We start from the raw sequence: 15,160 nt of genomic DNA on the forward strand, positions 1-15,160 counted from the left end.
AAGATACTCAATTTTCAATCCATCATGGAGATGATGACGAAGGAAAGTCATAGTTTTTGTTTTGTTGTGACTAGATGTCATATTTCCTTTTTTGATTGTTTCCCCAAGGTTCATAACATCTAGGTGGATTTTGGCATCAACCACTCATGACAAATAATTATGTCATTAATGTCAGGAGCTGTGAATTCTAATTTCGTAAAGTTTGTCATGGTAACACTTTAAGACCTATTCAACAGGGGAACCGAAGCTCGTGCTGATAACGTGTTGTAAAATCAAGTAGCAAAACAAGGCACAACAAGAACATGGATATCGAAAAATATAATATAATATAAATATTTAAATATATAAAATATATAACTAAAATTAAAAAATCAAAAATAGAAAATCAAAAGAAGAAATTGGCTCCAAATTATTTGGATTTCTCACCAATATGCACCATATTACAAAACCCACAAAAAGTCATTATTTATAGGTAATTTGGCAAATAGAAGGTGAATTACATGAACTATAATGTATAATCTTAAGAGACATTGACAACACATGAAGTAACTTTAAATACCCTTCTGTCCTTTGACACTAAGAATGGATATCTACTGTACACATGATAGTTATAATAAAACCAAATCTTTGAGCCCTAGAAGCTCTAACAAAACTATATTAATTAAAATATAAAACTACCGATTTTTCCATTCCATATTCAGCCCCTCTCCCAAAATATTAGACTCACGCCATAGTTAATCACATAAATATATTTAGAAATGTTATGATCTAAAGTTTGGAGGTGGTGTAAACAATTTTGTTTTAAAGTTCTTATTGAGTCAAATAGCCCCGCGAAGAGTGCCCAAAGGTAAAGAAGTGGGCGGAGGATCTTCAAATTAACAGTAACAATATATGACACCGAAATTCGACCCTCTTGTTTACAATACATCAACCCCATAGATACCTTTCCATTCCAAACTAAAGGCACATCGCAAATCCGTTATCAATAGAGAATTAATGACGACGACTAAATTAGACACTAATTAAGAATTCAAGGATTAAATTGAATATTTTTTAAGTTTAATGACTAAAATAGAACAAACATCAAAATTTAACGACCAAAATATGATTTAAACTGAAAATATATTACAAAGTTTATTAATCAATAGGATTATAGCTCAACTTATATCTATTAATAATATCAAATTCGAGGTTTGAAATTTGATGATCTTTTGTCAAACAAAAATTTATTTTCCTAGATCTCTAATTGAAGTGAACTTGACTTATATGATGTCTATCATTCTATTTGATTTTTTAACTTTAAATAGGAACTATTATATTTTTAAATGTCAATTTTGTGTCTAATAATTATCTAAATTTTCAATTTTCTATTGAATAACTATTATCCAATTCATTGTTTTTAAAAATTATTTGATAATTAAAAGTTTAATGTTTTATTAGAAATAAATTTCAAATTTGTATGTAATTCATCGAACAAATTTTAAACTATGAATATTTTAGAGACCTATAGATTAGACACACAATTGGTAGGTTCATTGACCTATTAGACAATTTTATTTATGGATCTATTCAAACACAAACATGAAAATTGAAAAACTAATATCCGATTTGGTAACTATTTTATTTTTGTTTTTTTCCCTTAAATTAAGCTTAAAGACACTATTTTCATTTCTAAATCTTTTCATTTGTTATCTATTTTTTATCGATATTTTAAAAAACAAGCCAAATTTTGGAAACTAAAAAAACTAGCTTTTAAAATGTTGTTTTTGTCTTTGGAATACGATTAATAATTAAATAATTTAAGAAATAGGGATGAAAATGAGCTTAATTTTTTTAAAAAAAGTGAAATGATTATCAATCGGGTCCAAGTTTATAGTTTTATTAGTAGTATGCATGGATCAATGACATCAGTTTTGGACTCAAATCAATTTTATATCTATAGATGATATTTGATTTAGAGGTTGTAGCGCTAAGTGATAGACTATCATAACAGTAATAGTCAATCAATTTTGGTAATTTATGAGATGAGGGAGAAAGAAGGAAGAGGAAAAAAAATCGATATCGTTTTAGCTTTTCAAATCTAAAAGTAGAGATAGTCGAACCATATGCCTCTTGATCGTAACACATAATATCTTGTTTTGGCATAATTTTTTTTTAAATCACAAGTACCCCTTTTTTTCTTTTCTTTCTTTTTCTTTTTTTTTTTTTTACAAAAATAAAATGAAATAAACAAAATAAGAAAAATAATAATAAAACGGCCTTCTTCGTCCCGGAAAGTCACCGTAACAAATGATATCACAATGGCTTCTTTTCCGGTGGGGATCCTGAGATAGGGCATTTTCTTCAGTACAGTAATTATCCACATCTCTTGAAACTATCTTTGTAGTACAATACAATGACCGATAGCGCTAAATCAATTCTCGAAGAGGAGACTTCGAAGCTCGAAACCAAGTCCAAGCGCAGCGCAGATGTCGAAGATGCTGATGTTGCTGTGAAGAAGTTTAAAACGGAAGCTGTAGCTGATGAAACTGGCGACTGTACCAGTAGAAACTTGGAAGCTAATGGTGATGAAGAACTTAAGGTCATCAGGAGGGGAGTCCAGTTTGAAATTGAAGCGAATGCGGCCGAGGATAAAGGGTCTAGGCATACAATGGAAGATGCCTGGGTTTTACTCTTGGATGCAAGCTTGGATTTTCCTGGGAAATTGAGGTTCTTAGTTGTTTGGGTTGTTTATTACGGTTCTATTGCATTTGTGTGTGCCCTTGTTGAGTTTATATTATATTATATGCTTCATGGGTATTATCTTGAATTGGCAATCTTTGAGTCTTCACGAGGCATATTTTCACCATCACCGGGTAGTATGATTTGGGTAATTGGTATTAGGACGATGTTGCTCCTGTTAAACAGTTGAGGGAATTGATTAAATCATGAAAATATTTATTGTTGGCTAAGGTAGTGTTAAGATGTGCTACTTATGAACTTCAGCGGTTTATTCTGACAGATTGTGAAGCAATAATTTCAATTAGTTCTTTGTTTTTGTGGTCAGATGTGCACATTTTGCTATCTATGATGGTCATGGGGGTCGGTTAGCTGCAGAGCACGCTCAAAAGCATTTGCATAAGAACGTTCTCTCGGCCGGGTTACCACGTGAGTTGGTGTGTTTTGCCTAGTCTGTTTTTCAGCATATTAGATTAGTACATCATCTAGAAACAAGGACCTCATGGGCTGAACCTGTTTTAAACTGTTCAGATTTGTTCATGCTGAATGGAGGATAGTGGCTAACTTCGTCCATCTAGAATGGATATTGGGGAATATAATTAACATATTGATTAATCTTGAACAGATACCATTTTTCCAGTATGACCTTAATTTAGCTGCAAAATAATTATACTACTCTGATAAATATCTCGAAAGGCACTTTGACTCACATGCTAGTATTGGTCATGGCCTTTTTATCAATCACTAATTTAAAGGCACTTTGACTCACATGTACATAGATGGTATTGAGATTTTTGTGTCATCTTTTCCTGATGCCCTGCATATTCGCATTTTCTGACTTCTTGCCTCTATTTTCATTTGTTCATGTCGATCCAGTTGGTGGATGTAAAAGCAACTAAAAAGGCAATACTTGATGGTATGAATGTTTTCTTTACCTCCCATCAATGACTTGGCATTTGTCGTATTTGCAACTTGATGTATTTAATTGCTTATATATATATATATATATATACATACATACATTGCAGGGTTCCGGAAAACGGATGAGTCTCTTCTTCAAGAAAGTTCTGCAGGTGCTTCTAATGTTTTAGTTATGATGGCTGGTTACTTTCATAATTATGTTTATACTATAAAAGAAAGCTTAGCTGTTCTATTTGTATCCATGGGAGTATAGAAGGGTTCAGTCTAATTGCCTGCTAGTAAATCATATATGAGCAATAATTTTTTGTCTTGTTTTGTTTTTTTTTTCTTAATGATAAGAAACAAAACTCATTGAGTAGGAAGATAAGATTACCCACCTCCGAGAAGGCAAGAAGTTTAAAAAAAAAAAAAAAAAAAAAAACTACATTTCATTTGAATAACAAAAAGGTGTAGTTGAGAGAGGCCCCTCTTCAAGTCGAAGAGATTCCATTCACAATCTGATGAAAATTTTGTCTTTCTTATATTTAAGGAAAAAAAAAAGTTAAAGATTCAATGATCTTTTGATCACTAAAAAACATCTGTCTGTAAGTGTAGGCTAATTGTATACTGGCCGTGCTTCGCAAAGCACATGTCCATTGACTAGTCTACAAGACTTTTGGTTGATACGAAAACCACGGCCCGAAGGCAAAGGCACTTGCATCAGAAAATCAATTTTATTCTAAGCAATTATTTTGAAAAATAAAAAACACGCAGTTGCATTGCATTACTGTGATTCCAAGATTGAGATGAGTTCTAATCATATCCAAACTCATGGTCTTTAAATTGTTTCATCAGGCTGCTTAACGTTGATATTATGTTTTAAACTGCACTCTCGAAGAGATTACTCCGTCCCACCCCCACCCTATTCACAATAACTAACTCCAGTTCCCTCTTTATCAAAAAGTATCTCGTGGAGAGGAAATCTAGGTGCTTGAAGATTTCTTAGGCTATGGTTAAGAACCTTAATTACATTTTGTTGTTTGACAAATTGTTTCAGGGGGATGGCAGGATGGTGCTACTGCTGTTTGCGTTTGGGTCTTAGGTCAAACAGTAAGTTTACTGTTTTATTATTGACCTGCTGGAAATCTAAATATTTTGAAATGAAATCACGTCTTTGATTCAGATAGTTATTTTCAAGTTGAAAAGGGTAGATGGTATGTGTTAAGTTGGTTTGAACTTTGAGCTCTTTGAGTATATTTTTCAGAACAATTTTCCTTTGATGATTGTTACTACTTGGAGACTTTCTATGTAATCTATCATCTATGTTCTTCTTCTTAGGTTTATTTGGATACTTTCATTTTTCAATCAATTTTTATTTTCACATCATCGCAGTTTTTCCCCCTTCCTCACAGAAGAATTTGGTTAAAATAAGTTGATTCAATAAGGATGAAATTCAAGTTTTTAACAAGGACGAATTTGGACAATGCCATATATATAAGGGACCAATCTATATAGTGCCTAAATGGTTTACCAAACATAGGACTAATAGACACTTGTAATTTTCTTTTGAAGGGCACATTCTTTTGGAACTGCCATTTTTTAATGATCATATATGTTGCTGTCCTTTTTCTTTTAATGCACATGCAGCTTGCTTAAGTTATTGTTCTTTCTGTCTTTTATTGATTTCCCTGATTTTCAAGATAGTGTTTTTCTGACTAAGGAATTTTATAGGTTTTTGTTGCTAATATTGGTGATGCTAAAGCAGTTGTAGCCCGATCTTTGACTACTGATAAATCGACGAATAATCCTAATGGTGGAAGCTCTTTAAAGGCTATCGTTTTGACAAGGGAACATAAGGCAATCTACCCACAGGAGAGAGCTCGCATTCAAAAGGTAAGAACCTTTATTCTTTTAAAGAACAGACATTCAAAAGGTAAGAACTATGAAGGTGGATTATTTGTGTTACTAAAGAAAAGAACAAGAAAAGAAAAGAAGGCACTAGCTAGAAGGGTAACAGCAAGCAAGACATACGACAAGCAAATGATTTATGCTTCAATAGCATTATAATCTTTGTGTGGTCAATGAGAGATATCATCTGAAGATTCAGAACTATACCATACTAATAGATAGTTGGAGCGTTGTATGTGATATCTTATCATTTAAGTTTAAAGGATTCCTTTTATCAGAAATAGGAAAGGTTCAGGATGTCTCTTTCAACAATATATTCTATACATACATCTGTTGGATAGCTTAGCATATTTAGTGTTTCATTGGCTGGCAACAAAAAAGAGATTAAAAGATTGGAGTAAGGAATTTTTTTTCTATTGCCTCCTGCTCTTTGGCAAATTGCTACTTGGCTGATAAGCACCAAGAATCACACTCTTACATTCAAAATGATGATCATTGAAGGAGCAAATAGTCTCAAGTGAACTTTTTGGCATATGCACAGTCGATAATGATACTCTTCAACAAGGGGAAGAAATTTGCACTCGAGTAAAGAAATTCCTTTGTGATGCTTACTTACCTTCACTATGCTGTCTATGATATGTGATATCAGACATGCCTACTGCTGAGTCTTGTCTTTAACTAAATTAATGAATATAGTTTAAAAAATTGCATCTGTTGGACTTGGATCAATGTTTGGGTTCTCTCAAATGGACATTTTTAAGGTTTCGAGGTCCAATGGATCCATGGAAGGGGCATCCAGATCTCCTGTGGAACTTCGAAACAAAATAATTAGTATTAACTTAGCAGAAATCTGATGTGAATTTCAGATATTCTCATGAAAAAAAAGCCTTAATAAGATGTATGAATGTTTGATGTTATACAATTCTGGATATGTATGCAGCCTGGTTAGTGCATCACAGAATTGTTGCCGGCATTTATCATTGTACATCAAATTGCACTAGTCTTTGCCATCCTGATTAGAGCTAAAAAAAAAATATGAATTATTTCAGGCTGGTGGTGTTGTTGGTTCAAATGGTCGCTTGCAGGGTCGTCTTGAAGTTTCTCGGGCATTTGGAGATCGCCAATTCAAAAAGGTTTTAATGCATTGATACATACACCCTTATTGTCCATTAATTCCTGGTTTTAGTTGTTTATAGTTTAAAATCTCATGGCAAAGGTTAAGATGGATGAGAAACATAGCATCTTGAAAGAAATTATAACAAACTGAAATCTTTTAATTGACGACCTTTTTTCTGTGATAGACCCCAATCTGAGGTTGTCCATTTTCCCTTATGAGCTATAACCAAATGTTCTCTTTTAAGTTGCCTTTATGCTTTTAGCATTAAGGAAACTATAACCAAACATTCTCTGTTTGCCATTATTTTTTGAACTGAAATCTGAGCCACAACCACATACTACTTGCAGTTGGGTGTTATCGCAACTCCAGACGTTCATTCTTTTGAATTGACTGATAGGGAGCATTTTATCATTCTTGGATGTGATGGACTTTGGGGGGTTAGTTTGACTTTCAGTGCTATTGATTCTTTTGTTCCATCGTTCCTGTGATTGTTGTCATTTCCTTATCTCCTTTTCTCTCTCCTTCTTGATTTCCTTCAAAATTGTTTCAGGTTTTTGGACCAAGTGATGCCGTCGATTTTGTCCAGAAATTATTGAAGGTAGGGGCCATGTTTCTTTTCTCTTTTTTCTTTTCTTTCTTTTACCAAGAATCTTGCTGAGTGATAACTTCATGGTCATGAAGTACTCCATTTTATTGTTTACCCTTGCTTAGAGGAACCAATTTTCACATTAATCTTATCTTCAAACACAGTTTCCGTTATTCTAACAAATGATATTTGGTTGGCTATGTCAAAATAAAACTATTGGCGCAACTTTGGCATTCTTCTTTTTCTTACAAAATATATTTTGGCATCCGTTTATGGCTTAGGCTTAAATGAACATTAGGTTGAGTTGTTGCATAGATGAACTTTATTTATTGTTATTGGTTGTTTTCATTTATTTACTATTTCAGATGTCATATAACTTTAATGGGGAAACAGGAACTCTAGATAGAGGTTTTATTTTTTGTTTTTTCTATTTTTTAGATAAAGGACATGTGCGGTTGGTATTTTGTTTGAAGACATATTGTTTTTCTCCTTTATCTGAAAATTTTAAATGAGTAGTTGAAAACTTGAAATCCTTTTCCGAAAAGTTAACAATGAAGGTCACAATAAATGGAAGGGGCCCTATTAGCCAAAAGAGTTGATAAAAATAGAAAACCTCTTTAGTTGACTTGGATATCACAATAAGAATGTTCATCAAAATTCTTAGAGATTTTATCAAAGAAAAAAAAGAATGTTCATCAAAATTCTTAGAGAGAATACACGACCGAATGGTCCAAGGGTAAGCGCCATCAAAGGTCTGTTGGGTCGTTGAAATTGTAGAGATAACTGTATAATCAACCCAAATTTTGGGCCCAAAATGAAACATCCCACATTTTGAAACTTTAGTTTTTGGACCTTTTGCTTGCGTCATCCTCTGCAGAAATTAATATGACCTAATTATGTGTGCGTGATAGACTCGACTCTTGCTCCGCTACTATGGCATGACCCAAAAGAAAATAGAGAGAGTGAGGAGTGAAAAAAATTTGAACCCAAAGGAGCGTGAGAAGCAAGAGGAGCGAGAGCGAGAATGAGAACGAGAGAAAATAAAGAGTGAAAAACCTAACTCAAAGGAGCAAGAGGAGGGAGAGTAGCGACAGCGAAATCCTAATCTGCATGGACAATTGTCTGTTTTGGTAATTTCATGCTAATGATGTAAGGTCAAAAAATTTAAGTTTTAAAAAGTGGGGCATATTTCATTTTTTCCAAATTTTGGGTCATCAGTGCCCAAAACCCCAAAATTGTATCCTTAATAGTTATTTTGTTCATTCCAGCGAAATAAAGCTGATCATAGTCATCTGAAAGGTCCCCGTCTTGTCAAAGAGAAAAGAAAAGAATCCTTAGCCGTAGAAGCTTTGAACAAATATTTACTGCTTCGTTGGAGGGGAACACCAGCGAAAATTAGCAGGTTGAAGACAATTGTTCCATATGGACATCACAAAGGGATGAGTAAAAAAAATATGATTGATCGATTCCTCCCCTTTTGACAAAGAACTAAGATTGCAAGAGATGCAGACTTGGATTCTTTTATAATCTTATGCTCTGTGTTAATCTCGTGAGTGAAGAGTCTAAGAATTGAATCCAACTCTTTTCACGATCTTCCATCCAACCCTAAATTAGCTTAGCGATTCCTTTTGGATGCACGCAAGACATGTCTAGAATATGATGGAATCATCTTCAATCAAATTGCACACGTTCACTGTGTGTCAGTGACTGTGCGCATAAATAAATTTGAGTGTTATGTAGCTGCAGAACTTCCGTTGCTTTCAATTTTTACTCAGGTCATTTGTTAATTAAATTTTCATGAGAATCATGGTTTACGATGTCAACGTTGTATGTATTCTTCTGACTTTTGCATGAGGGGCCGACTATGGTAAGTTGTTTTGTCTTATTAAACACTCATGTTGATCAAGAATTACAAAATATATCCTTGTTGAACAGGACGGCTTGCCTGTAGCATCAATAAGTCGACGTCTTGTGAGGGAAGCAATTCGTGAGCGGCGCTGCAAAGATAACTGTACGGCAATCATCATCGTCTTCAAGCCCAAATGACAAGGAAAGAAATAATTCCGAGTCTTAGATTTCTGTGTTACTAATGCTGTATAAGCCAGCTCTCAAGATATCAACTTTTTTGCACAAGTGGGCTTAGCAAGTTTGAATTCCCTCGAGTTAAGAGACATGGAGAATTTGGAAACTGATGTGGAAACAGTAGTGTATAAATTTGTGTGCAACTTCAGTCTCAAGATTTTGTAAGATACTGATGTTATTACCTTCCAACAATATTGTGCAAGTAAAGATTTCTTAGTTGTTTGTATGTTGGTGGAATATGTATAAACACAACTATAGTGTTGATTTCATGCTTAGATATGTATTCTTATCTATGACAAACAATCAGGAGTAATGATTTCATGATTGGAACTCAATGATATCCATAACTCAAATCACTTCAAAGTAGGGACATCTAAATTGCAAATATTGAATTGAACTTGTGTACCTATTTTCCATGCTCTGTTTTAAGCTGTGATTGTCAGATTGTGCCTAAAGTTCATGGGCAGTTGAACCAATCGGGATGGCTGAGATTGTTATGAATAGTTTAAAGGGAATCTATTTTTTTTCCTGATTGTATAATGTAAATCAATCTCCTTTCCATTAACGTCACATTGTTCTTTCTCATATTATGTTGTGTTGATTTAAGTTGCATCATGGTGGAAGAATCTCATGATTGGAAAGGTAAATAATTGGTGGAGATTCGTCTGATTTGTATTGTTATAAAGAGATCTATGTGTCACTTACTTGTCATCACATGAATTTATTGTATGCATTTTTCTATTGTATTGTTTGATAATATATATATTCAAATAGATGGGCCATTGAGAACCACTCCTATTAATTAAAGGGACATAATTATATACATTTAAACGTCTAGTTTCATATACATGCATCATAATTAAAGATGGTTTTCATATTTTTCTATTATTTGGAAGAGAAGCAATAGGAACCGAGGGCTTTCTTAGAAAATTATTAGAAATAATTTTTTTCACTAACATTCTTTTTGGCTTATTGTTTTAATGACTCATCTCGGTGTATCTTAAATTAATTCTACGACCAAAACAAAAATTAAACTTCTTTAAATGGTATGTTCAAACTAACGATTTTTTAGACATTTTTGGTGGAATCTCAGTTAAGACGAAGATTGAGACTTAATATCGTAGATATTATTTGTGAAAGGTGGAACATTTTGAGTGCTATTTTTTACCACTTGATTTTCTTCTTCTTCCATGGATGAAAGAGTTAGGTGAGTCTAGTTTTGTTTTTTTTTTTTTTAATCAATTTTGAGAATTATATTAACACTAACCACAAGTTGAAATCGTCTTGGTTCAAGTGATTAGAATATTTTTCTTTTTATGAGTGGCACGTCCGAATTTTTTTGTACAATAGATTAAAATTAGAGGGGAAGAAATCTTTTAATGCACAGCAAAATTTGTAAAATTTTTCATCCTAAATTTCACTCTATGGTTTTCTCAGAGATTTACATATAAGAAAAATAGCAACGTATAAATTGTCCCAACAAAACAGGAAAGAAAGAAAATTGTTCCAACAATAAAGAAAGAAAAAAGAAAAGAAAAATTGTCCAATCAATAATCACAAGCACATGCCAATCCTTGGTTCTTCCCCTCATTTGATTCGTTCCACTAACAATAAACCAATTGATCAATTTTCTTCATTTTTTACAAGGATCATACACCAACATCATAATCAATATGGTTATCCTAGTTGCATAATTCAACTGCTATAATCACAATTATTGATAATATTACATCATGTATCCTTTTATAAATAAACTAATATTCCTGTCTAAACCAGCAATTAGATTGTTAAGCAGCCATAATTAGCTCATTATGATAATACGTATTAGGAGACAAGAGTCAATATTAAACATATATAAAGATAAAATAAGTAGTGGGATCTTGCTGCCAAGCCAAATGAAAACTGAGATCATCCTCTCTTTCATTATCTGGCTAACATGCTTAATGCCAATACTGTCTCCCCAACAAAATCCATTTCAAAAGTCAACATTCAGAGCCTTTTTTAAAAAAAAAAAAAAAAATTAAAATTGGGATGTTTCAATCACAGTTAGAACCTAAAATTCATGCAAAAGATTAATTTTTTTATGCAAATGGATATTGCCAATAATGAGCAGATTCATGATTGTGACAAGCCTTTGCATTTTGCCTCATTTTGGTAGTTGCCTAGTTTTCAATTATCAAATAGTATATATATAGGAAGTACTTTTGTTTAGTTTATTGTGACTGTTAAGGCAAAAGAGAGTGAAACAAACAAGCAAATATGGCAAAGGGAAATCTTGTCTCTGAGAAAATAATGCTCCTTCTTGGATTGGTTGCTTTGCAGTTGTGTTATGCAGGATTTCACATTGTGTCGAGAGTTGCTTTAAACATTGGTGTTAGTAAAGTCGTTTATCCGGTGTATCGAAATGCGATTGCCTTAGCTCTGTTGAGTCCTTTTGCTTATTTTCTAGAGAAGTAAGTTTGTAGATTTGTTGTATAAAGTTATTTGATGTGATAGTTTATCCTTTCATCTGTGTTGAAGGTGGTTTTATTGGTATTTTCTCAGGAATGAAAGGCCACCTCTTACTTTCTCTTTGCTGTTTCAGTTCTTCCTTCTAGCTTTATTGGGGTAAGAGATCAAAAAGAGCTTTCCATTTCTTTTGATTTTTGTTTCCTTTTTTATCTTATAAAATGTATGGAACTTGCCTTGTTTCAGGATTACTGCCAATCAAGGATTTTATCTCTTGGGGCTAAACTATGCATCTCCAACTTTTGCTTCTGCAATGCAAAACTCAGTTCCTGCAATTACCTTTGTGATGGCTTCTGTTCTGAGGTACAAATAATGTTGTGAAATCGAAAAATAAAGATAAATAGAAAAAGGTAAACAATAGAGAATTGACACATAGATTTACGTGATTCACTAATAGATTAACTATGTGCACGGGCAGAGAGGGAGAACAGTTTTATTGTTAGAGAAAAAAAAATAAGATTTTAGATTAAGAGGCACCTCTAAGGTTATAGAGTTTAAGTTACACACTCCTTTAAATCTTAGGGTCAAAATCCTTGTAGTTGATCATTTGGAACACCAGATAACCGATTCAAGGCATTCCAACATACACTACAGTTCTAGCCTGTAATGGCATTTTCTTTTCTGTAAGTGAAGTGTTCAGTTTCTTCAACGATCTAATGTCTTTTGTTTCAAACTTCCTGTCTATTTCAGGCTTGAGCAAGTCAACTTCAGAAGGAGAGATGGTTTGGCAAAGATTTTGGGAACCATTGGAAGTGTTGGAGGTGCAACTGTGATCACTCTCTATAGAGGCCCTCCACTTCTCCACAACAACTACCTAACTCAAGGAAGTAGCATCTTAGAGATGGATGACCCTTCAATTAAAGTGCAGAACTGGAGATGGGGTTGTATTTACCTGTTAGGCCACTGCCTTTCTTGGGCTGGTTGGATGGTTTTTCAGGTCATATTCATTTTCCTTCCCATAACCATATCCATATTACATTTTTACAGTGTCCAAAAGCCTCATAGATTTACAACTAAAAGATAATTTATTATCCCCTGGTTTAAGACCTTTTAGGTAGAGTTCAGAAGTAAAGTCAAAGCTTCATATCAGATCAGAGTTGGGAAACATCACAGATTTGTAACTAAAAAGACAATATTTGCATTGGTTTAAGATGATTTAGGTAGAGTTCAAAGGTAAATGTACATGAATGTTAATTCATGTTAGATGATATAATATTGAATTTACCTTCACCCATCAATTTAAATTCTTGGGTTAATCGGTGATTTAACATGGTACGTTATTTCCTCAATTAATATTGATTTCCACTTGTTGGGTCTTCTACATTTTTCAAGTCCACGTGTGAGAGGAGTGTTAGATGATATAATATTAAATTTTCCTTCACCCATCAGCTTAAACTTTTGGGCAATCAGTGATTTAACATGGTATTAGAGCAGTTGGTCTAGGAGTTAATATTGATTTCCACTTGTTGGGTCCTCTAACTATTTCAAACCCATGAGTGAGGGGAGCATTAGATGATCAAAAATTAAATTTTGATCAAAAATTAAATTTACCTTTACCCATCAAAGTTTAAGTTTTTAAGTCAATCGATCAGTCCAAAACTGAGAATTTTCATCACTTTTTGCAGGCTTCTCTATTGAAAAAGTATCCAGCAAAACTAACAATAACTTCATACACATGCTTCTTTGGACTGATCCAATTCCTAGTCATAGCTGGCTTTGTGGAAACAGATTATCAATACTGGAAAATCCAATCTGCTGAAGAACTCTTCACAATCATATATGCTGTAAAAACTCACTCTCCAAACTCTGAACTCTTCCATTAATTTCAATTCATTGGTTTCCATTATAAAACCATATGAAAACAAACAATCTCCCAACTGACCTAAGTTTGTTCCTTTGACTTTTGTAGGGTGTTGTAGCTTCTGGCATTGTCTTCTCTCTCCAAACATGGTGCATCCACAAAAGTGATCCTGTCTTTGTTGCTGTCTTTCAGCCTCTCCAAACTTTCCTAGTAGCCATCATGGCGTTTCTCATCCTCGGCGATCGGTTATTCTCCGGCGGGTAAAATCAACTACTCGAGAAATGAAAACACAACAAAAAGAAAGACCTTTTTTCTATAGACATTATATGAAGACTAATCCATTTTTTCTCATGATTCAGGGTTATTGGTGCTGTTCTTATAACACTTGGGCTTTACTCAGTTCTGTGGGGGAAAAGTAAAGAAAAGGAATTAGAAGAAGAAGACAAGTGTTTGAAACATCCCCTTTTGGATACCCAAAAAGGGGATAAAGAAGACAATGTTGTTTCAGACATACCATGAAAATGTAATGTAATTTCATGATATTTGAAAAATCTATACATATTTTACTAGAAAGAGTGTTGTGAAGAAGTGGCTGATCCTACGAGATGAAGGATGTTTGTTGTCTTGTTAGAGATAAAAAGGCCAGAATTTTTAACTTGTAAAACAAACTGTTTTCTGTTTTGTTTTTCTTTTTCTTTTTTTCAAACAAGAAACTGGGAAATGTTGTTTGTATCAATCTTAAAGCATACTGAATTGTGAAGTACTTTTTTATCTTGATTTTTCTTTCTTCTTTCTTTTTCATTTTGTTTTATTATTATTTAAAAGCGAGTAAAGAGCCCTTTTTAAATTTCAAAAATCAAATAGACACCAAGTTCAAATTCCAGAGACTAAAAATACACTAACTTCAAACTTAAAAAAATTAAAAGTACATTTTTCCTCATCTTTTGTTGAATACCCTTTTTTTTTAAAAAAAAAAAATAATAAGTTTTCACTCAATTTCTTCTAACTCATATAATGACATATATGCAAATAAATCAGTTAAATAAAAACTCAAAGTTTGAAGGATACATGCATAGTGATTATACTAATCTCACATATTGTTATTAAAATGAACATAGTTCAACTGATACAATACTTATATTATTAACTTTGAAATCAGTGGTTCGATTCTTTTTTTTTTTTCCACACATTGTTGAATCTCTCGAATTTCTTCCAAATTTGATTTTACCCTTTTGTAATCTCCAACGTCACTTATTGTCGAACTATAAAAAGGTGAAAACTATTATTTTGGTCTCTAATCTTAACTTTCATTCAATTACAGTTCATATACTTTCAAATATTTACATACACGTGTAATTTCAATAGATCTTTAAACTACTCCTCGTTATTAATTTGAAGTAACATTTTATAGAACTTGATATAATAATAATCATTTGCATGCAAGAAAGGACGTCATGTTAATATGTTTTTAAAACTTAATAAGCAAAAGTCGGTAAAAACTCAACTTATTTGGAAAAATTTAACCATAAACTAATGTAAC

At 32.9% G+C, this 15,160-nt stretch overlaps 2 protein-coding genes across 3 annotated transcripts; both read left to right on the plus strand.

Annotated features, from left to right (window-relative positions):
* Positions 1-2,048: 2,048 nt before the first annotated feature.
* LOC120071445 (Protein phosphatase 2C family protein) lies at positions 2,049-9,646 on the plus strand. 2 transcript variants are annotated; one of them, XM_039023738.2, is made up of 10 exons: positions 2,049-2,709; positions 3,047-3,155; positions 3,595-3,634; positions 3,747-3,791; positions 4,676-4,728; positions 5,350-5,511; positions 6,576-6,659; positions 6,991-7,080; positions 7,194-7,241; positions 9,165-9,646. In XM_039023738.2, the coding sequence occupies exons 1-10, from the start codon at positions 2,396-2,398 to the stop codon at positions 9,273-9,275; spliced, it is 1,056 nt and encodes a 351-aa protein (XP_038879666.1). In that variant the 5' UTR covers positions 2,049-2,395; the 3' UTR covers positions 9,276-9,646. The 2 variants fall into 2 exon arrangements, with proteins under 2 accessions (XP_038879666.1, XP_038879667.1); XM_039023739.1 differs by lacking the exon at positions 3,747-3,791 and having other exon boundaries at positions 2,262-2,709.
* A 1,806-nt stretch (positions 9,647-11,452) lies between these two features.
* LOC120071914 (WAT1-related protein At3g18200) lies at positions 11,453-14,397 on the plus strand. Its single transcript, XM_039024340.2, has 7 exons — positions 11,453-11,764; positions 11,856-11,918; positions 12,006-12,122; positions 12,510-12,756; positions 13,445-13,603; positions 13,729-13,880; positions 13,980-14,397. Exons 1-7 carry the CDS (start codon positions 11,571-11,573, stop codon positions 14,137-14,139), a joined length of 1,092 nt encoding a protein of 363 aa, XP_038880268.1. The 5' UTR covers positions 11,453-11,570; the 3' UTR covers positions 14,140-14,397.
* Positions 14,398-15,160: the final 763 nt, after the last annotated feature.

The sequence above is a fragment of the Benincasa hispida genome, chromosome 2, assembly GCF_027475165.1.
Source record: "Benincasa hispida cultivar pf3 chromosome 2, pf3_genome.v1.1, whole genome shotgun sequence".
In the NCBI taxonomy this organism is placed as follows: Eukaryota; Viridiplantae; Streptophyta; class Magnoliopsida; order Cucurbitales; family Cucurbitaceae; genus Benincasa; species Benincasa hispida.

What these genes read in the sequence shown, in the direction of transcription:
- LOC120071914 (XM_039024340.2), top strand. Translation starts at nt 11,571, where the DNA reads ATGGCAAAGGGAAATCTTGTCTCTGAGAAAATAATGCTCCTTCTTGGA. An exon ending in TTCCTTCTAGCTTTATTGGG is followed by an intron (nt 11,919 to 12,005) that starts GTAAGAGATCAA and finishes GCCTTGTTTCAG; the next exon opens with GATTACTGCCAATCAAGGAT. An exon ending in GTGATGGCTTCTGTTCTGAG is followed by an intron (nt 12,123 to 12,509) that starts GTACAAATAATG and finishes TGTCTATTTCAG; the next exon opens with GCTTGAGCAAGTCAACTTCA.
- LOC120071445 (XM_039023738.2), top strand. Translation starts at nt 2,396, where the DNA reads ATGACCGATAGCGCTAAATCAATTCTCGAAGAGGAGACTTCGAAGCTC. An exon ending in GATTTTCCTGGGAAATTGAG is followed by an intron (nt 2,710 to 3,046) that starts GTTCTTAGTTGT and finishes TTTTGTGGTCAG; the next exon opens with ATGTGCACATTTTGCTATCT. An exon ending in TCTTCAAGAAAGTTCTGCAG is followed by an intron (nt 3,792 to 4,675) that starts GTGCTTCTAATG and finishes AAATTGTTTCAG; the next exon opens with GGGGATGGCAGGATGGTGCT.